This window comes from Lampetra fluviatilis, chromosome 11, assembly GCF_964198595.1.
Source record: "Lampetra fluviatilis chromosome 11, kcLamFluv1.1, whole genome shotgun sequence".
In the NCBI taxonomy this organism is placed as follows: domain Eukaryota; kingdom Metazoa; phylum Chordata; class Hyperoartia; order Petromyzontiformes; family Petromyzontidae; genus Lampetra; species Lampetra fluviatilis.
The window spans coordinates 2,825,558-2,850,025 of NC_136285.1; the positions used below are offsets into that span (position 1 = coordinate 2,825,558).

At 44.7% G+C, this 24,468-nt stretch overlaps 1 protein-coding gene across 2 annotated transcripts in view; it reads right to left on the bottom strand.

Moving 5' to 3' along the window:
• LOC144934731 (glutamate receptor-interacting protein 1-like) overlaps positions 1–24,468 on the bottom strand; it is a 272,140-nt gene that overhangs the window by 115,447 nt on the left and 132,225 nt on the right. For both annotated transcript variants that reach the window (XM_078860808.1, XM_078860807.1), the window contains exons 5-7: positions 13,423–13,506; positions 12,054–12,129; positions 10,195–10,340 (exon numbers count right to left, since the gene is read on the bottom strand). In XM_078860808.1, the coding sequence (XP_078716934.1) occupies positions 10,195–10,340; positions 12,054–12,129; positions 13,423–13,506 (306 nt within the window). The remainder of the gene's footprint in view (positions 1–10,194; positions 10,341–12,053; positions 12,130–13,422; positions 13,507–24,468) is intronic.

Consider the following 24,468-nt stretch of genomic DNA (forward strand, 5'->3'; position numbering starts at 1 on the left):
CGCAAAGTTAAATCTCCATCGGGGAGGGGGCGACAGACTCATACCCCCTCCCATGGTCCACTGCTTTCTCCTCAAACGGATCGACCGCGTCAGGCCTGTGTGCCTCGAGGATGCTTTCGCCCGGTTGTTTTCGCTACCCAACGTGTTGTTCCTGTTACAATAAAAAAACCTTTACTAAAAATTGTATTTGTTCTTTAAAAAATCTCCACGGGAGATTAACGGAGCCCATCAGCCACCCAGGGGCAATGGAACGAGGGCCACGTTGTCGGAGGTCAACAGCGGTTCCCACCATAGCAATGTGGAGTTTCCACCGCTGGCTCAGAGCAGACGACAGAGATGAGTGCTGCACCAATCGCCTCTCATCAGGGAAATAACTTTGAGTGGTGACTTAATTGCCAAGACTTTCTACTGTATTAAAATAACAACAAAACGTGTGACGTCAAATTGGACTGCTTAACGTATATCTAAATGTCTACCACATACCTCGTTAAAAGTGTTACACTAACTAAAATAAACGCAGCCTTCAAGGATAAACTAAGACTCCTGGTTAATGACATTTACAGGAGTGGTAATCTCATTGCTGCTCGTGGTCAGCAGACCTCAACATTGGCATTCAGTCTGAACATATTGGCATACTCAGGAACAGAATCAAATTTCACACAGATGCAAGGGTGAATTCACATTAAACGATCTCACTATGCCAAAACAAATACACCAGCGAATGTGGTGACTTCTGCTATTGTTTCTCACAACACTCGTGCAATGATCAAATGGAACAATTGTAACCACGTAGGTATTTTTAAACAAAGTCAAAAAGGAAAAGTGTCCCCCTGCTCAAATGAGCCAAAGTACAGCCCTGTTTCTCCTATAACGCGGTAGTTGCATTCCTGAAGAACACCGCGTTATGGAAAAATCGCGTGATTATAAATAAAATATAACATAGGGTAAATCACAGCCCGCGATAACACGTGAGAGGCACACGCAGGCTAAACAAAGACTGAGGTGCGTGGGTAGCATCCAGCAGCATCCAGCAGCATCCTGCCTTGTGCGATGCTACGCCGAGGCAGCCGTACATCCATTTCTTATTCCTACTCACGCGACGTCGTTCTGTTCACTCGATCTTGTTATATCCAAATCGCATCCAGCGCTATAAAAAATGTGTTCCCTAATACATTCATCGCGTTATATATGCGATGCATATATATGTAACGCTGCGTGTGCTGTTATGAAAACAGCACGCAGCGTTACAGGAGAACAGAGACTGTAATGATAATGATGCCCGTCTGGCCAGCACGGCTGCACCACCAATGGGCGGTGGGCTTCGTGGTGGGGATCGATCAATCTGTCGTTGACTTCCCAACAAAGTGGTACAGTACTTACTTTACTCAACTTTGAGAGATGATGTCCTTAGATGACTCCGAATTTCGATATTGCCTGTGAGTAGAGCTTTTTAACCAAAATGATTGAGGGCTGGATACCATAAATATAAATACCGTAACATATCTACCGTATTTTTTTGAGATCTCTTATAATTCACTAGAAGGACTCCCATCATGGTTGCCTGACCACACTTCACCACTTTGGTCAGTTAATGAAGGGGGGCTCCGTTTAGATGTCACTTGTCACTGATGTTAACGATCTCTGAGAAATTATCTCGGGTCACCGGGTTCAAACCGCGGTGCCACTCACGATCACTGCGTGGTGAAGTATGGTAAAAAAACACCCATGACCCTAATGGTGCTGGGACGCCTTCATCGAGCAGTGGATTGACAAAGCGCTGCACGCTATGTATTAATTTCATTTGTGTGTGTGTATGCTGCTGTTGGAAATGGAGCAGTGCAATGCCATCTGCTGCAATGGGGGGCATGAAAGAGCCCGTGGCATCATTGGCAAGGCAGGCGCAATTGCGTGGCATGTTCAAGTGCGTCATGGCCAAAACCTCACCCGTGGACATTAACCAGAAGGTGAATTATGAGAATGGAATATTAATAATCTCCCCTTTTACGGTTAAGTGCATCTCTCCTCCGCAAAGTGGTTATATTATAAGTGGGCTCTCACGCAGAACTAAGCAGAACGGGCAGATTTATCTAATCGTAAAAATGCAACAGTTGATATTCTTTGGTGCACGCGAAGGATTAACTCATCAGAATTCATAGACCCTATGGGCATAGTACATTTGTTAATTTCCCTTCTGCACAGTCCGCAAGCCAGTCGAATTGAAGCTTGCAGCTCATTCCGTACAATGGTGTTGCATTGCACTGCCTCTTCCCGATCGCGTTACGTCCAGTTTGAAAGTGACGCTGATCTTGTTTCTTAGACGCTCAGTAGTTTTAGACTGCACGGCCACATCTTGCAGAACACCGTCCCTTTGCAGATAGCTGCAGCAAAATACACTCTGTGCACCCCATTCGGAATACAAATGCCGTGTTTGGGGTGGTGGTGGCGGTGACAGGCAATTGGACCACGACACTGGCACACAATAGGCAAACGCTCGTGAATAGAGAGACCCTCTTAATGGTTCTGCTGCCCTCTCCGGAGGAATGGGCTTAGGATGATCCGGTGCTTACCAGCTGACAGGGTCACATGACACTGGGTTAGGCGCACGACCGCTCCTCTCCACAGAGGTAATGCTCGGCCTTTAGGGGCCCATGCCAGAAATACATTTGGGCCTCCCCCCCCCCACAGACCCCCAAAGTGATTGGATAAACGATAAATAGACAGGAGATAGAGATGTCGTGAGATGACAACAAACAGAGATCAGAACTCTCGTTTTGCGTATGGCAATATGCTCTGGAGCTAGATGCCAATGTCGAGGTCTGCTAGCCATGACGAGAGGGCTTCAGGACGGAGTTCAGGTAGCTTTGCTGTTCCTCCTCCTCCATTGAAGGAGCGCAGGCTACAGTGGTTTACTCTACGGTCCATGGTTTTGGTTGCAAGGCCACGATCACACTGTGGCTTGTCTTTCATTTTACATTTACGAAGGAGACGCAGTTGTGTAGTCAAGAGAGAGGAGATGCAGAGAATGGATGGATACGGAGTGAGATGACAGAAGAGAGATGCGGACAAGATAGAGATGTGCAGATGAGAGAGATGTTAGAGATGTCGTGAGAGAAGACGGTAACTTAACACGACAATAAGTATATTCATGTGAGAATGAGAGATGTATTCGAACTAAATGGGAAAATTATTGTGGGGGAATGCGTTCAAATGACATAAAACCCTTAACTACTGCCCTCAGTCGTGTGCAACAAGTACTGTACAGGAACTCATCTACTTATGAACGAGTTAGGTTCCAGAGGTCTGTTAGTAAGACGATTTGTTCGTAAGACCAACTTTACTCCTGTCGATTCCAACCATGTTGTACGGCATGTACACTAAACATGGGGGATGGCTTTAAAAGTTGTATAATCTCCTGTAGATGTAGATGCCACTGGTTCTTCATGTTCTGCAGACGTAGATGCCACCACCGCAATTTATTGCGTGGCGGTTGAACTTACGACTCTCGGTCCGAATGGGCAACTGGACACAAGGACAGGTTTGTACGCTTATCTTGAATGTTCGTAAGTCGAATGCTCGTAAGTAGAGGAGTCCCTGTACATTACTTGTTAAGCGCACACTGCTGCCCTTTATGGAGGCACACACAACCAAGTGGACTCACCCAGCTGCCCCTTCAAAAAACAGCCACGAAGCATTTCAACTTTTTACCGCTCCGAGGTGTCTGGAAGTCAATGGGTGCGGGTCCCGTCCACCGCTGAATCTCGGAATGTGCGAGCGGTTCAGCGTTAATTTTATGTAGGGAGGCGTAGTAGCGCAGTTGTTTTCAAAGACATTGTTACTCACCACAGAGAACTGTAGCGACACGACCGCTCTCTACAGTGTGTCTGCCGACCTGAAGACGATTCAGTTATTTTATTTTAGTTTCTATGTACGTATACGTAACCAAAATGTAATACTAGGGTTTTTCCCCTTTTTTCTGGCAACAAAACTGAAACTTTTTTTTTACACGGAATCATGTCTGCATTACCCACAATACTTGTGGTCAAAATGCAAACAAAAAACACTCTGATAATGTATGCATTGTCCTTGAAACTGATTGGTCCACACCAGAGACGGCTTTCTTTTGAGCCTCGTCTCAATTGGAGCTAGACCAGAGGACACCAAAAGGCGTACAGCTCAAAGACAATCAGTTTCAAGGACAATGCATATATTATCAGTGGTTTTTTTTGCATTTTGACCACAAGTATTGTGGTTAATGCAGACATGATTCCTTGTAAAAAGTTTTCAGTTTTGTTGCGAGAAAAAAGTGGAAAAACCCTTATTATATTTTGGTACTGGCAAATGAGGTCTAATGACACCAAAATGTAATTGGAAAAAAAAAACTGATGGTGTATCAGAATGGGATGGGAAAGGGTTAAGCCCATCGTGCTGGCCTTTACAAAACAGCAGACACACATCCTTCAAGCCACACCCTGCTGCCCACTGTGCATCGTGGGCTCACTCCAAACTGACACTGTTGGCCTTGATAAAGACACGGACAGCAGCGTGTACAGCTACTCTGCTGCCCTTGATAAAGACACACACAGCAGGGTATAGCTACTCTGCTGCCATTGACAAGGCAGTGCTAACAGCTGGCATCTCGCCACTCTGCCTGCCCCATCTCCGATTCAACTCTTCTTCCTGCGAGGCAATGGAATCAGGGTATTTAGATGCTATTGCAAAGACTGCGTGCCCCATGGTATCAACAAAGCACCTGGCTCTCTGTCCCCCTGCCGCCACCCTGGCTAATTTATCCCAAGCTCCCTGAGGCTCGCATCCCAACGCCTCCTCCAATGAACAGGTGCGAAATCCTCCCTCCAAAAAGGAATATTTCTCAAGCCCATGAGCGTAAGTCATTGTTGCCTTACGTTAATGTGTGTGTGGGGTGGGGGGAGAAGTGTTTATTCCTCCTTTTAATTTTATTTATAACGCCTCTGCGCCGCACGGGCACCGTAAGCAGCGCGCGATGGTGCGCTAACGTGTGGACGTGATGCAATGCAAACACCTTCGCCTGTATAAAGGCCTCTCGTCGCTGTCTCTTTTGTTTTCAGAGACTAGGAATGTGATTGACGTCTCAACGTTACTAACAGGTAAACTAGTCACATGCTCATTTAAAAAAAAACTGGTCATTATAAAACAATTATTTTTTGTAAAAATGTAATTCCCATCAGGCCCAATTATCTTAAATCTGGTATCCAACCCTTATTAACTCTACCTCTCTGGCCTCTGTTCACGTCCTGTCAAGAAGGACCATTGTCTGATATTACGGCAATTATAAAAAATTGTATTTAAAGGCCATAGAGTTATTGATGACTTTGTTGATTTGTTGCTGTTAATTGTGCTTGTGCACCACTGCCAACGCAGCAGCATCGCCAAACAATTCGTCTTATAAGTGGAGCTGAAGACCTGGGGATGGGTCATCACCATGCATTGGTTGCGGCCAAATGTATGGCGAACATAAACGGAGTGTAGGGGAAAGAGCGAAGGCGAGTCTGTAGTGGCCAACATAGCTATCGGAGTCACAGCTGTCGACCGTAAACACACGTACACAGAGTATGCCAAAACCTATTGTGCCTATTCAGTGACAGCCGTGATGTCACTATTTAAGACCGAAAAAGGAGGACTTCGTCAAAATTCTGGCTAATCGCCTGATGAAGCTGCTGGTTGTAATCACCAGCAAAATATCGTACTCGAATTTGAAATGTTGTGGATTTACTCTCCAACACACAAGCGGTGAGCTGAACCAGTAACTAATCAGCACGTTTTTGTGTAAGTGACAAACCTTACTAAATTGGCTGCCTTGGGTTGGTGGCGGGTTTAACGACACATGTATATTTACGCAATGTAACCCCCCAAAAAAACCTTTATTATGGATAATATTGGTCATGAAAGCCTACTACAACTACGTATTAAACTGACAACCAAGCGGGAGTGCAGTTTGCCACTTGTTCATGGTTCGATCCCAGCTGCTGCCCTGGACAATACTGTGGGTGTATGAACCAAACAAATTGCACACTATCTGCTTCACAGTGGACGTCAAAGATCCCGTGACGGTATTTTAAAACTAGTAGGCCACTTGTGCCGCTGTCACGGTCCAAGTTTTGCCAAATTGGAAAAGTAATCGCAAATAAACTATTTGGGTAAAGCCACGTAGCAACATCGCCTCCCGCCTACTGTGACACGGTAATGCTTTGCTTGCTGGCGTATGTATCAAAAGAATGTCCTTAAAAATTATAATTTACTTTTTTATTCAGACGGGTACTGCTATGCGGAGTTTGCATTTTAAGATGTTTTTAACCAATTAATGAGCATTTATTATACAAGTGGGAGGAAACCGCAACACCTGGAGAGAAAACCCACGTGATCGATGGTGCAACACTCCATCCCCATAGAGATGGAAACGGAAGGCACTTAGTCCACTTGCTGCACTGCTTTCAGCTGGCGAGCCAGGGTATGGCACCTCTTGCCAGTGAGCATAAACCATCACACAATCTCCGGTCATCCTCGCAGCGGCTTTTGATTAACCATCGAACAAAGATGGTCACTGCATCACGCGTTTTCAGATGTGCTTCTGCGGCCATCAGGAAGGCTCTTCCTTCCGATATTAGGAAGCCACTGGAAAACGCATGTCTCCAGTACTACTTTTTGTGTACAGCGTGGTTGGCTATGTACAACGTAAAAGAAGTTCAACATATATACGTGCATACCTTGACACCCAGGGGTAGGGAATTTCATGACATGTGTGCGATCCACCAACCCTTGTCTACAAGAGTTCAGGCCACTTGCAATAACCACCACCACCACCACCACCCAAGGAAACTGCAATATGCGCAGAACTCGGTTGCCCGGGGTTTTGAAGAGATCAAAGAGATTTGAGTGTATCACACCAACTGTATTTGTGGCGTCTTTGCACCGGCTCCTGGTGGAATTGAGAGTGAAATAAAAAAGTCTGTAACTGACCGATATTGGTCTGAATGGTCGACCACCTGCTCAGCTCGGTGAGCTGCTCTCACACTGCCCCCCCCCGCCTGCATTGCCCCTCACAAATTAAGGTCCCTGACGAATGTGACGAGATGCACCGTATGCTGAACTTCTTCTGCACCAGCACCGTGCTTGACCACCTTTGTCTCCCCAGTGCTGATGATTACATACCGCACCCGGTACAAATTTAAGGTTGAGTCGACCTAGAGGAGGCACAGGACCGGTTCAAATACTCGCCACTGTTATTAGCTGCGAGCGAGAATTGAACTCTGCTTTGCCTGATTCGTGGCACAATGCGCTAACCACTACACGCACCCACAAAACTATTGCTACACTACCGTAGAACTCTAAGTTCACAACACTTCTCCCATTTGCAGGTTTACAGCTAGTAAATTTTAAAACTCTCGCGATAGATTTTCACCCTAACTGCAAATCTTCATTTATATTAAATTATAAAACCCAGCAGTGAATTCACTGAGACAACCTTGGCAAGGCTCTTGATCAAAGGAGTCTCCATATTATTAACCAACGGTGTGGTTGTACGCGTGTGTGCATGTTTGATTGAGTGTATATGTAAATGAGCGTGGTGCTGGCCACCCACCCCCTCGTGTGCCGTGCCGGCCTTCATCGGTGCTCACTAACAGCACTTGCCTCAACAGCCTGCTAAGGCTATATATGGGATATTTTTCTTTGTTTGTCGGCATCGTTCGAGTACACGCGACATGAATGCAATTGTATGGCAAAGCATCACCCCTCTGGAAGTAAATGCTGCGTCTCTTTTGTTCTGACATTTCTCAAAAGGCCATTAGAATTGAAATCAAAATTGCCAACATGAAAATAATAATCATTTGAACGGTGTCTGTCATGATACAATCTATGGGACCTTTAATGCCTTGCAAAAGTTATCAATTTTGCGTTTGAACATCTTAACACCTGTTTTATTGGCAGTTAGGGAAAACCTAGTATTTTTCATCATGTCCATTCACTGGGTAGCGTGGCAGTAGGTTTGGGCCTCGCAGTGATTTGGCTGCTCTCAAGACCAATGCCATGCCAACGCACGATGGCAGTGGGCACTCGGCAGCACAATCGCTGTAACTTCGACTGCTGTTGCCAACAAATACACTGCGCCCATTTTGTTTGTTTGTTTTTTTGCTTATGTGAGTTGTTTTTAAAAACTGTCAATTGTGTTTCCTAAGTCTTGCATAAAAGTTTTTCCCCCGCCCAAGTCTTCTGTTTTCAGCGTTTACAGGTAAAGTGTGGTGGCCGGCTGGAAAGGATGATGATGGTGATGACGACGACTATGACGATGGAGGAAACACTGCAAGGTGCTAGGGGAAGAGGATGACCACGATCTGACTGGATGTCAAACATGAAACCGCTGGACGGGACAGAAGCCGTCTCAGTATGTACTGTATGTGTGCGTGTTTAACTTCTTTCTCACCGTTCGTAGTCAACCATGATAATCGGAGGTGAGGGGGAAGGACAACAAACTAAACACAAAAACATTTATAAATAAATTAGCTTTCACTCCAGATTATTTAAAAGTGCAGAGCTCCAGTGGCTTCCTAATATCGGCAGGAAGAGCGTTCCAGACGGCCACGGAAGCGCATCTGAAAGCGCACGATGCGGTGACCGTCTTTGTTCGATGGCGAGCCGAAAGCCGCTGCTGCGAGGATGACCGGAGTTTGCGAGACCAGCAAGGTATTGTGGTTCATTCGTGGCAATAACTTTGTGTGCAATGAGTGCGCCTCAGGTGACGCAGCGACGAACCGAGCAGAAGTGGAGAAATCGACGGACGAGGAGAAGAATCTTTTCCGTTTTCGCTGTGCGTGCCCGATTGTTCGACTGCTGTTTGGTTATCATTGTTAAGCATGCTCCATGGTGAGCGGAGAGCACAGAGAGCGGAACAGGAATCATCGCTCGGGTCATTTATCGATCCGCTCGTTTATCCTCCTTGCGCAAACTCGAACGAGGACAAACTTGGCAGCGACGTAACGGTTCGTGTAATTATTGTTAACGAGGTCCATGTCTCGGGTAAAACGTGTGACCCATACGTTTGCTGGAAGTGAGCTGTTTTGTTTCTTGATTATATATATTGGGCAAGGCATCCACATTCACAAACGAGAACTAGAGAGATGGTTCGACCAGCACCACATTCTGTTGTTGCTTTCAAGTACGAATAATTTGAGTCTGAATCGATCCAAGAGCCATGGCAGTTGCAAAAACCAATTGCAAATGGTATTGCGTGTGGTTAGGCATTTAATCCCGGCTGCCGCGATCAGAGTGCAATGTTTCAAGACGCTGTGTTACTGCTTCTCAAATGCAAAGTGACATTAGACCTTAGGGGACAGTGCTGTTGGTGAACATCAGTTGAGGCTGGCACAGTACACGAGGTCGTGGTGTGGCCTACAACCACGCTCAGCTGCCTGCGTCTCCTCAGTGCTCACGTTCAACTATTGCATCAGGCAATACATTTAGCGCTGAGTTGAGCGAGGACACACGCAGAACAGGCTCAGATACCACACGAATACGTCTAAATCCGCTACTGGATATAATCTAGTCTACGTACGGTGCGAAATAAGTTAAACATACATACGTAGTCCAGTAATCAAAGCACTGCATTACCACTGTCCATACACACACAAAACATCAAATATCCCTGTTTAGTCACATAGACTGTTGAAGCAAGTGATGTTATTGAGCACCTAGGAAGGCCGGCACAGCACACGGGGGAGTGGGTGGCCAGCACCACGCCTGACCGCCTTTGTCTCCCTCGTAGCGTTTTCTTCACACCGGGTACTCATTTCAGGCTGAGTCGACCTAAGGGAGGCCCAAGACCGGCTCAGATAATCGTCACTGATGTTGGTCGTGAGCAGGAATCGAACTCGGGTCACCGCTCTGACACTGCCACCACACATACACACACAGAGGTAGACACGTGCATACACACACCTACATGTGTGTATGCACGTAAGCGTGTGCTCAAAACACCCATTTCATTAAAAAAAACGAGACCAGAGAGAGAGAGGAGAGAGCTGCCCGAAAGATTTCCTATAAAAAATTTACGGGGCGGAATAATGGCCCCCTCACCAAGAACGCCACCGCTCTTCCTTCACACCAAAGGCGTCAGCGCGTTGCTTTGTACGCTCGCGCGCAACGGGCTGCCCCTCCGCTCACCCATGACGGAGACGTCGTACTCAACGAGCACGCGGGCATCCTGGCCACTCTGCTTGAGGACGACAGATGCCTCGCAGAGCGAGAGGCCCTGCACGGGGATTCCCTCCACGGCGAGCAGGCGGTCGCCTGCCTTGAGGGTTCCATCCCTGGGTGGGGGGGGGGGGGACAAGGGCACAGGGCGGACTGAGAGTTTGTGACAGCTGCCACGGTCAAGATGGCATCAGGAGCAATGCCAATGATGCTGCGACTAACGCACCACCGCTTTCTCTTTACTGAAACACCTCTTGGCAGTTGCTCACACCCAGCTCGTAGTTTCCCGCCACCTGGCTTCAGATATTCCCCTTAGTTGCAAACCTCCGTGGTGCCACTCCACTGACAGTCTTGCTAAGCTGCCCTGCTCTCTATCCTACACAAGTTCCCCACCCATCGTTCGACCGGTGGGTTGCGCCCCCTGTGCGTTCCCTGGACGCCGCTCCTCCTGCTCCACGCCACACTGCGCCGTGCGCTCTGCTGCGCTGCTCCCCGGCCGTGCAGCGAACGCCCTGCCCCAGCGGTGGTCGCCATTCGGCGACGCCATTTTATCCCCGCCTCAACGCCCCGCACTTTTATTTTCTCTTGCTTTCGGGTTCTCTTGATTAGCTCCAAAACTTCTGAGTTTTTTTATCCCCTTGGTCAATGGTTTATTTATTTTTGTGATGCAAAGAGCTTTGTGCATCTTGTACAAGTGCAATTGCCAAAGTATTTTTTTTATTAAAAAGCACAAAATTCGATTAACCAATTCTAATGTCCTTCCACGTGTCACCGCGTTTTAGTCGGCACGATTTCCAACGTTTCTGCTCCACGTGCTGGCAACGGAGAGATGAAATTAACGCCTGAATAGGTGAATTCAGTTCCTGAAGAAGCTCCTCCCAGAATATTTTAGTGAAACGTCGGAAAATCATGCCAAACACTCGGTACAACCCAAGAACACACGGGAGAGCTATATACAGCACAACATTTATAGTATCGTTCCGATTTGCCTCTCCTATGCTGCGATCCAAAGTCCAACCAGCCTCCAGATAAAAAACTAAAACTGAACTATTTTTATTTTTCCAGAAGCGACCTGGCTATTGCAAATGATAGCTCAACTTAGTGGATTATCATCATGTGTAAATTTATAGCAGCCAAATACTCTAAACGCACGTTTATTCTAAATCTGGAGGGAAAATTCCACGCGACAACGGGGAGAGAAACATGCACACTCCAAATATACAGGCGTTAGGGTCAGCATCGACCTCAGGACATCTTGAAAACCAAGCAAGATAGTTAACATCTCGCCACCGCGGCACCCAGAGCCACCACCACCCGGCATATTTATGAACGTGGGAGGAAGCTGGTCAAAAAAAAGAAAAGTTGTCGGAGAAAATTCACGAAAGGGTTAGCAGCCTAATTGTCATACTGCATCCTAGAGGCACCGAACCCAACAGCGACTGTCTCACATTGTGATCACGGTTCGATCCACCAACTTCCACGAGCCAAATAAGAGCCGTACATCGCTGCTCACCAAATTTCATGCCGTGTGACTCGGGTTCAAGGGTCTCAGAGCTTGCCTGGGTTCATACCTTGACACACGAGCCAACACAGCCGCCTGTTCCCACTCTGGCCTGGAGAACATGGCTCTCTGGATAAAGGCTAATACATAATTTATACGCAGAGAGAAAGCGCGGGCCATATTAAACATTTTCATCTGGCCCCCGCTACAGCTGTCTGTGCTGACATCTCGCGACGCTCGCAGCTGGCACTTAAGCATTACTCGATCATCGGGCGCTGTTGGAAAATGTTCAGGCGAGACAGATTGGGGGTGACGGCCGGAGGCGTACCTGTCAGCTGGGCCCCCTTGCCTGACGTGGCTCACCACGATCGGCCGCGACTTCTTCTTGTCGGACTGAACGCCGCCTTAGAGAAACAAAAGTGTCGGCTTGTCAGAGTGCTTCACTTGGAACGGGCGCACCGGAGTTTTTTTTCTTCTTTCATCGTCAGCTTCTATTAGACCTAAAAGTAGAACGTTTTGCTGCTTATACGAGTGCGGGAGTTGTGCATATCTCTCCCTTGATGACCACTGAGCCCGCCAAAACAATTCCACATTCTTGTGCCGGGAGCTACTATCTTCATTGGATAGCAAAACTGTCGAGTACAAAAATATTTACGTGAATTTTGTTGACCTCGGAGAAGTGATGGGCTCAGTTAATTCCTGGCCAGAATTGTAACTCTCTCAAGTCCTGCAAAAGTGAGTCGACAGCGATCTGCCACGACACCACTCGCATGGATTGCAGCGGCGTTCAGCGATATTCACAACTGCGGGCCAATACAGATTTGTTTACTCAACTATAAGATATGTTTTTATTTTATCAGGTAAGGACCACTGAGCTATGTAGCTCTTTTTCAGAAGCGACCTGGCCACACATGATAATTCAACAAAGTGGCTCATCACGTGTTATAACAGCCAAATACTCGAAACGCACGTTTCTAAATGTGGAGGGAAAAACCGGAGGACCCGGGGAAAATTCCACACAACAATGGGGAGAGAAACATGCAAACTCCAAATATACAGGCGGTAGGGTCAGGATCGAACCCACGACCTCCTGTATACCAGGCGAGGTTGTTAACATCTCGCCATTGTGGCGATCTAGAACAGCCGCTCAATATAAATGCCGAAGCTTGCACCAAGAGCAATTTATTGCCCGACTCTTTGAATGACATCTTTGTTTATAACAATAAAAACGAGCAGTGGTAAAACATGACAAACTAACGTCACTAATCTATAAAGCTGTTTGTAAGGAGAGAATTAGTGGGCAGTAGCTCATCCCTGTTGGTGGTTCAGAACCGACAGTGGAAATTCCATATTAACTACGGCAGAAATCAGTCTTTCGATTATGGAAACCACTTTCCACAAACATGGTGCAACTGCAGCCTGTGGTGCTGATGTCACCGACCGAAGAGGGATGATGTGGGCAGGATAACAACGATGATGATGCTGTCAGGCTGAGTAAATCCTGGTCAGGATTTTAACTCATGCAAGTACGGTATGCAACCTCCTACTCTTGTCAATGCTGTCTATGAGGGGCGATCAGAGAGAATGCGTGTGTGTGGCCTGGTAACCATTGAGTCGTTTCATCACAATCAGAATGTGGAGGATGGAGTTTGCAATTCCACAACAACACGAAAAATAATTCCGTACACAACACTTGCCTCGGACCACGAATCCAAAACTGTTTCCGTCTTTGTGCAGGGTAATCTCGATGGTCTTGTGCACGACTGAAGTCCCATCGAGTGCTGCAAAGGTTAAATTACGTGGGGGGAAAAAAATCATTGACGAGAAAGAAGTTTCAATTAAACACAAACATACTTTTCATTGGTGCCCCGCTGCTGGCAAGCACAATGCAGGCAGGGACCCCATATTATCGCGGAAGAGAGCGAGAGAGGGGCCATCTCGGTTGTGTGCAGCAACAAAGTTTGAATTTTCTTTTTTCTCCCAACCATCACACACTGTTTGCCTCACTCTTGCAAGAAACCGGCTTGGAAAAATATACATTAAAGGGATTAAAGTTTTTACGATTGTGCGTATAACTCTGGAGAACGCACACCCTAGAGTTATAAATCGCGTGCACCAGGAGTTTCAGCGAAAGTAAAAAATAAACCGACCTTACAAATGGAGCATTACAAGTAAACATCAAGTGAACGTGTGAAGTACTCCTTAAGCAATGAAGGTAATGTGATGCAGAGGTATGATTCTGCCCCAGTAGGTGCTTCTGTCTCTACCAAGCTGTGATACTATTGATGGAAACAAAAAGGGACCACGGTAAGTGCTGCTCTGAAGTAAAATTGCTGCTTTGAAGTCAAATTGCAGCGAAAAACGCCACGGGCTGTGTAGGGTTGCTGCAAGCACTCGAACATACGCGTAATGGGGCATATTCCATAGGTACACGTTTGAGAGAAACGACATTGTAGAGGAAATCGTTCCAAGGTCATTGTAAACAGGGAGAGCTGCAAGCGATGTGAATGTCTCCTTACACGTACGTTACTCCACTGCACGGAGCGATCGCGTTTGGCCACAACCTACTTGCACTCTAGAACGTGCATTCGACATTTACCTTCGGAGGGCCTAGGCCCTGCAGCGAACGAGTATCCAGGTTCCAACAAGCAAGCGTCAGTGCTGTTGGCAGCCCCGAGCCAAAGATGTAAATTCCACATTCCTATGGCGGGAATGTGAAAGTATCCACTGCGGCAACTCGCTGCCTTAGAGGATTCTCAATTTATCAGTGAGCTCCACACTGTCCAAAAAAACGTGTAGTCAACCATTCAATTCCCGCATCCTCCGAGTACAGTCATTTTTTTTTCTGCGGGGAATTACCAAAGTATTTCATCTACTGAGAAAAAAAACGACCATTAAAAACCCCCTTACTGACTGAAGTCACTTGCCAAACAAGACGACTGTGTCAGAGTCACAGTTCTACGTGAAAATATACGAAAAGGTATCATCTGCAAGTGGCTGGCTTGTGCAATTACGGTAGGCCCCATTCCTTGTACCGTCACTGCACATGGTTCGAGCGCCTTGAGATTTGCCTGATCGAACACAAGACACTATATCAAATACAGATGAATTATTGATTTGAATGTCTAACTCGAGTGCCTCCTAAACCACAGGGCCGGGGTTGATGAGCAATAGCTCATTGCAAAGGTCTTCCTTTAGCCGGGAAAAAATACCTTGAGGCAGTGACAAGGTCAACATAACCTTGACCTATAATCTTTCCCAGCACGGCACTTCACAGTGAAGTGTAGAATAGCAGAGGACACTTCGCCCCAGCGGTGAATATAATTGTGTTTGCATTCACCTCATTAAAACAATTATACAATAAATTCTTGGAAAAATCAATTGTTCGAGAAACAAACTTGTCCTCTGGGCAAGTAGCCACAAGCAAGAATGTTATATAGAAAAAAACTTCCAAAAAGCCTGTAATGGTACAAGCTACGTGGCTTAAATTACAATGCAATGGCTTATCTGTCTGGTTACGTGATCTCTTTTGGTTTAACTTGGCAACAACAAAAATCGTTCAAAAAGTTGTTGCTTGTTTGTACTGCCAGCAGCCCCCATGATGGTGGTAGAAATCCCACATTACCAAGGCAGGAGACAGTATATGTAAGTATCACCACCGTTGACTTTCTACAAATGGAACTAATGTTATTTTAATGATCCGAGAGATGGTACGCCGATGACTAATAAATTCATACTCAGGTTACGGAAAGGGACAGTTGATCGAGTAGCACGTGTACCGTCTCATCAACGTTGTTGTGGCTGTGACTCTTGTTACATGAGTGCCATCAAGATTTTTCGTCTCTTTTCTTAGTTTCCCACCTTTTTATTTATCCCTTCCTCCTATTATCTTGTCGCACTAAAAACTCTACGTGTAACATCACCACCAAAAGCCAGCCGTTTCAAACACATGCTTATTCTTCTCATCGGGGAGCATTAGGTTGTGCATAAAGCCCACGGGCTTGCGCTGACTTCTATAACCTTAACACGTGAAAGCCCTGTCTCTCCTTAACAGACAGCACTTACGCGTTAATGTGCACCCTGAGGGGACATTTAAGCCTAGGTCAAGTACAACACTCCAACCAAAAATGAGCAAAATTAGGCCCACATCTGTCAGGTGAACATTTTGTGCATTTGCCATGTGAAAAAAATAATTCAAACTCTTAGTTTTTTTTTACTCTCAACTGTAAGCCAAATTGTGAAGGTTATAGACTGAGTGGCATCACAGGCAACCGTTCCAAAAACATATTCTCCTACGTCGTTGGGTTTTGTATTGAATGCAAGTGGTCATATATGGAAATAGGAACAGAAGCACAAAGGGAACAAAATAATCATCATCGGACATGCTGGCTCTCACAACCGAATGTATCGATTCATAATTTATGATTGGGTCAGATCTCGAAAGTAAAAAGTGTGTCGTAAACTCTCTTTCGCCTGACAGCCAATTAATAAAATTATCGCTGGAACAAACGTGCTCGTTTATTACCTTTACGAATGAGTACGAATGAGCACGAGGTTCCGCCTATAGACACAGCCAGCATCATCAGGCAGTTGCCGGATATCTGAAAATACCCTCCAGTGTTGCCCTTATATAGGTGTCGATTTAAAGCTTTCGTGACTGCAGGGAGACATATTCTTGGTTCTTTCGGTAAAGTCACGTAGAAGGGAAATAATAAAATAATAAAAATAAAACATAATAAAATAATTCTCACGACGTTTCGGCCACAACGCAAGCAGCCGTCATCAGGTGAAGAACAGGTCTGTCGGAAAGACAGCGTCTGAATGAAACACCACCAGGTTTGGAGCGTACATTTAAGCTGGGTTGGAGGGGGAAGAGCGCCTTGACAAAATAATTTGCATATCAAGAGGGTTTCAAAGTCATAATATGCCCGTGCATTATGCATAATGCACGGGCATATTATGACTTTGAAACCCCCCGCCCACCTCCTACGCATTCCACAAGTAATGACTAATCCCATATCTGCATTTCCCGTAAATATGCTAAATTCCTCTTGAAATGCAAATTATTTTGTCAAGGCGCTCTTCCCCCTCCAACCCAGCTTAAATATACGCGCCAAACCTGGTGGTGTTTCATTCAGACGCTGTCTTTCCGACAGACCTGTTCTTCACCTGAGGACGGCTGCTTGCGTTGTGGCCGAAACGTCGTGAGAATTATTTTATTATGTTTTATTTTTATTATTTTATTATTTCCCTTCTACGTGACTTTACCGAAAGAACCAAGAAGAAGAAGACTTATATAGGTGGTGTTATGACAACAATGTGCGCCCACAAGGGAGCAGGAAGTCACAGGAAGCGATAGATCAAGTATAATGTATTTTAATATATGGAATTGTATGTTATATAATATTAGCTGAGATATGTTAATATATACAGTAGATAATCGATTATAATCGATAATTATCTGGAGGATTTTGGGGAGAGGGGGGCGCCACATTTTCAAAAACGGCAAATAATCACTAAATCATTATTTGAAATAGATTATTTTTGCGCATTATTTTATGACGTTATGTTTTTAGATGTTGTGTTTTTTGTGTTTTAAATGTGTTGAATATATGAAATTGGCATACGCATATAAATAGACAAAAATAGATATCCTACTTTAAAAAGTTAATGTATTTACTTTACCATACTTACCACTCCAATCTCGAAGACTCTGCATGGGGTGATGTGTATACGTGCAGTGTTTTCATTGTTTAGATTGTATGTAATGTATAATGTACTCTATATAATAATGAACAATGAAATCAAGCATAGTTACTCTTTTTTTTGTCATGCATGGTGCTGATCGCCGGACTGGGTTCCAGTCTCTGGAGCAGTTTTGCCGGATGAGCCCCGGAACCGCCGGATAATGTTGGAAGCAGCCGGATAATCGCACACCGGATAATCGATTATCAACTGTACTTACGTGTTGATACAGGTGAGGCATCGTTAATTAGTTATACTAAATGGTTAGTAATGCAAGTGCTAGTTTCAATAAATGTGAATACACTCTTCTGTTGAGATTGTGGTGTGTTTCCAAGCAGCACTCAGCCTGTAGCTGTTAGCTCGGTTGGCATTTAAAGAAACTCATCTCTCAATTTCAATGGATTCTAAAATTAGTCTAGGGCCAAGACTTGACCAGACCCGATCAGAGTCCAGTAGCATGGCAAATTCATCTCTTGATTAATTTAATCAGGGCCTCCAGAAATCCACAACAGCGTCAAGTTGATGAAATAAAAAGCTACATCGCAGAAGTAAAATGCTCACACACTGAACAAGTAGGTCAAATCAAAATATCTGTCATGCTTCTCTCGTGCACATCACTTTGTACATCCCTTTGGATACCACTTAGTGGCTAATTCCAATGTGATGCATTGAAGATGTTGAGGCAAATGGCCATTGAAGTGCTCAAGCCTTGTATCATATCCACTTTGAAAACAATAATTCCTTTTCACCATGGCTGACAACGGAGCACGCATTGGTTTCGTCGCACTCGGTATTAAACCTTGAGGCTACCAACTTCGAAATTACTCTCCCACCCTGTCCGTATCATCCTGGCCAAGGCAGAAAGGCCAGAAGCTAAAATTCTCACCATGCAGCTCATGCTGTGCTCACGCAGACATTATTACGAATTCTGGGGCATGTTATAAATGTTATAAAGTAAGTCCTACAACCTTTCCTACAATGCCTCTGTCTGGTTCTTCACCCAAGCGTGAAGGAGGAATCGCCACACACTTAATCCACATGTTCCCACACTGGTTTCCAGGCCACCTATTTACAGACTGCTAAACGATACTCGTTACATTCCATGTCCTCCGGAGACTCTCTTCAAGAGTAAAGAGTACATTTCCTCCATCTGATCATATACATAACGAATTTGAACCAATTTTATGCATATGTATTACTTAAAAATAATAATACTCACCATGCTTTTCAACAACACTGCCTTCAAATAAAAATAATGTAGAACTGGTGAGGTTTTCTGGAAATAGCAGTTTTTTTAATAGGACATCATAGTTTTTTGTTAATTGTGCTTGTGAACTGCTGCCAAATGCAGCTTCGCCAAATAAATGGTATACTGCTTGATGATTACACCCTAAATGTACGCATGTTGAACCTAAACTGACTGTGTAGATCTATAAAAGATTGACTAAGTGTACTGATTGGCTGACATTGTTATTATTTGGGGCGATGGTGGATTCCACAGCCCTTACATCAACATTTTATTGTAGATAATTTATTTTACTACTTTAGTCGATTAAGACGAAGGAAATTAAATCCACAGACTCAGACTTGATTAAAACCACGGACTAGCCTAAGACACGTCCTAAATATTTTTGGGTTAGGCCATATTTGTTTGTTGTAGTACAGAATTAGACGGATAACTTTAATCTAAATTGCCTTATGGTTGTTATTGTTTGACTTGCAACCCACTGGGATTTTTGCACACATCATTGATATAAGGTGCTTTTTCTGGAAGACTTTGCTGTTTTTTCCTGGATTTTTCTGTTTGTGCATAGTCACTTTAAGATGTTTCTTGTTCATGTTTTTGTTTGTTGCGGTTGCACCCGATTCAAGAGCCGAATGGCTCACAGGACTATACCAAATAAATGAAACTGAAACTAAAACCTGACAGAGCCAATGAAATTAAATGGTCACGTACGCAAGTATTTAACACGCCAGTTATTATTATTGTTGTTTCGGCTCACACACCAGTGAGTTGCAGAACAATTCTCAGGTTTAGCAGCCATTAGATCCGCGACGTTTAGTTTGCAACTGCGCCAAGCATTCTGTCACCCTGGATTTCCTCAGATAACACTGGTCTACAATTTTTTAGACGTCATCTGCTTCAGAGAAGAAATGTGCTGTTTATTATGGATATTGATGTGCTGAATTCAAATATGACAATTAAAACAACTGATTGGCTACTGTTCCCAAGATATTTAAGTTTTTACATTTTATATCTCTGTATATTGTGTAGATAGTAGAGTTTTACTCATAAATTGTAAACCTCAGTTTTTTCATGTGTTTCAGGTTGCTTTACATGATAACATGTCACCTTTCCTGTTCATGTAACACTTAAAAAATCAGCAAAAGGGTTATATAAATATAAAATGTATTATGCAACAAAAGGCAAAAAACTATTATGTATGTATAAGTACATAGTTTAGTCCTTATTCAGTGTCTACTCGGCACTTCTTGGCATCTCGTGTCACTGTCCAGCAATAGTCTGTAAGCGTTGATGGGCTCCATTTGCCCTGATATGCAACACTGTTGCAATGTCCTGGTGAAATCGCTCGCCATGCTCGTCGCTCACTGCTCCGCAGTTCGGTGGGACAAAATAAAGATGAGAGTGCAAAAAAATTTTCTTTAGTGACATGTTGCAACCAATAATTTTATATGCCTTGAGGAGGTTTCCCAACAACTACCTCTAGTTGTCTGCCTTGTTGTTTCCGAGAAAATTCGCTGCCACTAACTGGAAGGCTTTCCATGCCGTCCTTTCCTTGCCACACAGTGCACTGTCAAATGCATCATCTCGAAGAAGTTCACGAATCTGAGGACCAACAAAGACACCTTCCTTTATCTTAGCTTCACTTAACCTTGGACATTTTCCACGGACGTACTTGAAAGCTGCTTGTGTTTTGTCCATGGCTTTGGCAAAGTTCTTCATCAGACCCAGCTTGATGTGTAAGGGTGGTAACACAATCTTCCTTGATTCAACAAGCGGTGGATGCTGAACACTTTTCCTCCCAGGCTCCAATGACTGTCGGAGTGGCCAATCTATCTTGATGTAGTGGGAATCTCTCGCACGACTATCCCATTGCGCAAATAAAACAGCGGCACTTTGTGTATCCAGTCTGCAGACCAAGCAAGAGAGCAACAAGCTTCAAATTGCTACAAAGCTGACACTGATGTTGGTCATAGTTTATGCACCTCAAAAGTTGTTTCATGTTGTCATAGGTTTCCTTCATATGGACTGCATTACCAACTGGAATTGATGGCAAAACATTGCCATTATGCAGCAAAACAGCTTTAAGACTCATCTTCGATGAATAAATTAACAGTCTCCACTCATCTGGATCATGAACGATGTTGAGGGCTGCCATCACACCATCGATGTTGTTGCAGGCGACAAGATCACCTTCCATGAAGAAGAATGGGACAAGATCCTTTTGACGGTCATGGAACATGGAAACCCTAACATCTCCTGCCAGGAGATTCCACTGCTGCAGTTTGGAGTCCAACAGCTCTGCCTTGCTATTGGGTAGTTCCAAATCCCTGACAAGGTCTTTCAGTTCACCTTGTGTTATGGGGTGTGGTTCAGAGGAGGAGCATGGGAGAAAATCTGGGTCCTGTGACCTTGATGGTTCAGGACCAGAAGTTTCATCCTCTTGCTCGTCTGACTCAAATGAGAATGATTATGGTGCATCAGAAACCGGCAGTCCTTCCCCGTGGGGTACTGGGCGTATAGCTGATTGAATGTTTGGATAAAGCACGGTCCACTTTTTCTTCTTTGACACACATTTCCCAACTGGAGGTGCCATGCAGAAGTAACAAGTGCTGATATGATCTGTTGGCTCTCTCCAAATCATTGGCACTGCAAAAAGCATAGATTTACTTGTCCTGTTTAACCACGGGCGAAGATGTGTTGCAAAGTACCTTCCTTTTCGAGAAATACATTTCGTGTGAGCCCACCACATTAAAACAATGATCAGCCACGGCCGAGGTATTGGTCCGACTGTGTTATCAGATCTGCCTAATGTTCACGAACACGGTCCAAGACATGTCGCTGAGTTTCCCCAATGTAACTACTGCCGCAGACACAGCTTTGTTTGTAGACGCCGGGGTATTGCATGTCAGGGATCACATCCTTCACAGATGGGATCAGATCATAATTTTTATGTACTGTGTTAAATCGAACCTGTATCTTGTGTTTGTTCATTATTTTGGAAATATTTTTAGTGACCCCTGCTATGTATGGCAAGGTGATGGTTTTGATTGGGTCCTCAGATGGTTCTTTCCCAACGGTTGGGGTGATACAGTGAGGGAAAAAAAGTATTTGATCCCCTGCTGATTTTGTAAGTTTGCCCACTGACAAATAAATGATCAGTCTATAATTTTAATGGTAGGTTTATTTGAACAGTGAGAGACAGAATAACAACAACAAAATCCAGAAAAACGCATGTCAAAAATGTTATAAATTTATTTGCATTTTAATGAGGGAAATAAGTATTTGACCCCTCTGCAAAACATGACTTAGTACTTGGTGGCAAAACCGTTGTTGGCAATCACAGAGGTCATACGTTTCTTGTAGTTGGCCACCAGGTTTGCACACATCTCAGGAGGGATTTTGTCCCACTCCTCTTTGCAGATCTTCTCCAAGTCATTAAGATTTCCAGACTGACGTTTGGCAACTCGAACCTTCAACTCCCTCCACAGATTTTCTATGGGATTAAGGTCTGAAGACTGGCTAGGCCACTCCAGGACCTTAATGTGCTTCTTCTTGAGCCACTCCTTTGTTGCCTTGGCCGTGTGTTTTGCATCATTGTAATGCTGGAATACCCATCCACGACCCATTTTCAATGCCCTGGCTGAGGGAAGGAGGTTCTCACCCAAGATTTGACGGTACATGGCCCCGTCCATCATCCCTTTGATGCGGTGAAGTTGTCCTGTCCCCTTAGCAGAAAAACACCCCCAAAGCATAATGTTTCCACCTCCATGTTTGATGGTGGGGATGGTGTTATTGGGGTCATAAGCAGCATTCCTCCTCCTCCAAACACGGCGAGTTGAGTTGATGGCAAAGAGCTCCATTTTGGTCTTATCTGGCCACAACACTTTCACCCAGTTGCACTCTGAATCATTCAGATGTTCATTGGCAAACTTCAGACGGGCATATATATGTGCTTTCTTGAGCAGGGGAACCTAGCGGGAGCTGCAGGATTTCAGTCCTTCACGGCATAGTGTGTTGCCAACTGTTTTTTTGGTGACTATGGTCCCAGCTGCCTTGAGATCATTGACAAGATCCTCCCGTGTAGTTCTGGGCTGATTCCTCACCGTTCTCATGATCATTGCAACTCCACGAGGTGAGATCTTGCATGGAGCCCCAGGGCGAGGGAGATTGACAGTTCTTTTGTGTTTCTTCTATTTGCGAATAATCGCAGCAACTGTTATCACCTTCTCACCAAGCTGCTTAGCGATGGTCTTGTAGCCCATTCCAGCCTTGTGTAGGTCTCCAATCTTGTCCCTGACATCCTTGGAGAGTTCTTTGGTCTTGGCCATGGTGGAGAGTTTGGAATCTGATTGATTGATTGCTTCTGTGAACAGGTGTCTTTTATACAAGTAACAAGCTGAGATTAGGAGCACTCCCTATAAGAGTGTGCTCCTAATCTCAGCTCGTTACCTGTATAAAAGACAACTGGGAGCCAGAAATCTTTTTGATTGAGAGGGGTTCAAATACTTATTTCCCTCATTAAAATGCAAATCAATTTATACAAATTTTGACATGCGTTTTTCTGGATTATGTTGTTGTTATTCTGTCTCTCACTGTTCAAATAAACCCTACCATTAAAATTATAAACTCATCAATTATTTTTCAGTGGGCAAACGTACAAAATCAGCAGGGGATCAAATACTTTTTTCCCTCACTGTAGCTTTACAGATTGTGTAGTCTGAATATCCATTCATCTTGAGAGCTTGGTGTTCACATATTCCAGTTCACGGGCTAGGTGATGACGGTCGGAAATACATCGAGCTCTATGGTGTAGAGTTTTGGTGAGGGAATTATTCTGGGATGGATGGTGGTGGGAGTCAGGTTTTAGGTAGACATCCGTATGGGTGGCTTTCCTGTAGACAGAGTGTCCCATTTAGCCATCTGGTCTCTTTTCGATTAAAACATCCAATAATGGTAACTTGCCATTCTTTTCCACCTCCATGGTAAATTTGATAGCTGGGTGTATGAAATTGATGTGGTTGAGGAATTGGTTCAGAGCTGGTCGGCCATGTGGTGAACGCGTCATCTATGTACCTCTTCCACAAGGACGGACATAGAATGGATGCCTGGATGGCATCTGTCTCAAAAAAAAATTCCATGAAAACATTGGCTACAACTGGAGATAAGGAAGAACCCATTGGAGTACCTTCAACATGTTTGTAGAATGTTCCATTCCAGGTGAAGTAAGTATTGGTGAGGCAGTGTCTCACCAGGGCCAGAACATCAGCATTCAGTCCTTGTTGGACCAAATCTTCAATCATTGGAATGGTGTCAAGCACAGGAACTTTGGTAAACAAAGAGACCACGTCGAAACTAATGAGCAAATCATCTGGAGATAGTGAGATGTCCTTAATTAACGATAGCAACTGAGCTGAGTACAGCTGAGGTGGTCTTACCAGTGAATGGTTGTAAGGTCTCAGACAGAAATCGGACCAGTTTGTAGGTGGGTGAGCCAATGGTGGAGACGATAGGACGAAGGGGTGTCCCTTCTTTATGAATTTTTGGTAAGCCATACAATCTGGATGGTCTAGCAGCAGATGGTTTTAAGGAAAACCGCTTGGTTGGTTCGATCAAAGATGTCGAATCATTGATGATATTGTTGGTTTTCGTAATGACGCGGTTGGTGGGATCTCTTTTAAATTCTTTGGGTCTTTTGGTAAAGTCACGTAGATAGAAAAAATAATAAAAATATCACGACGTTTCCATCGCAACA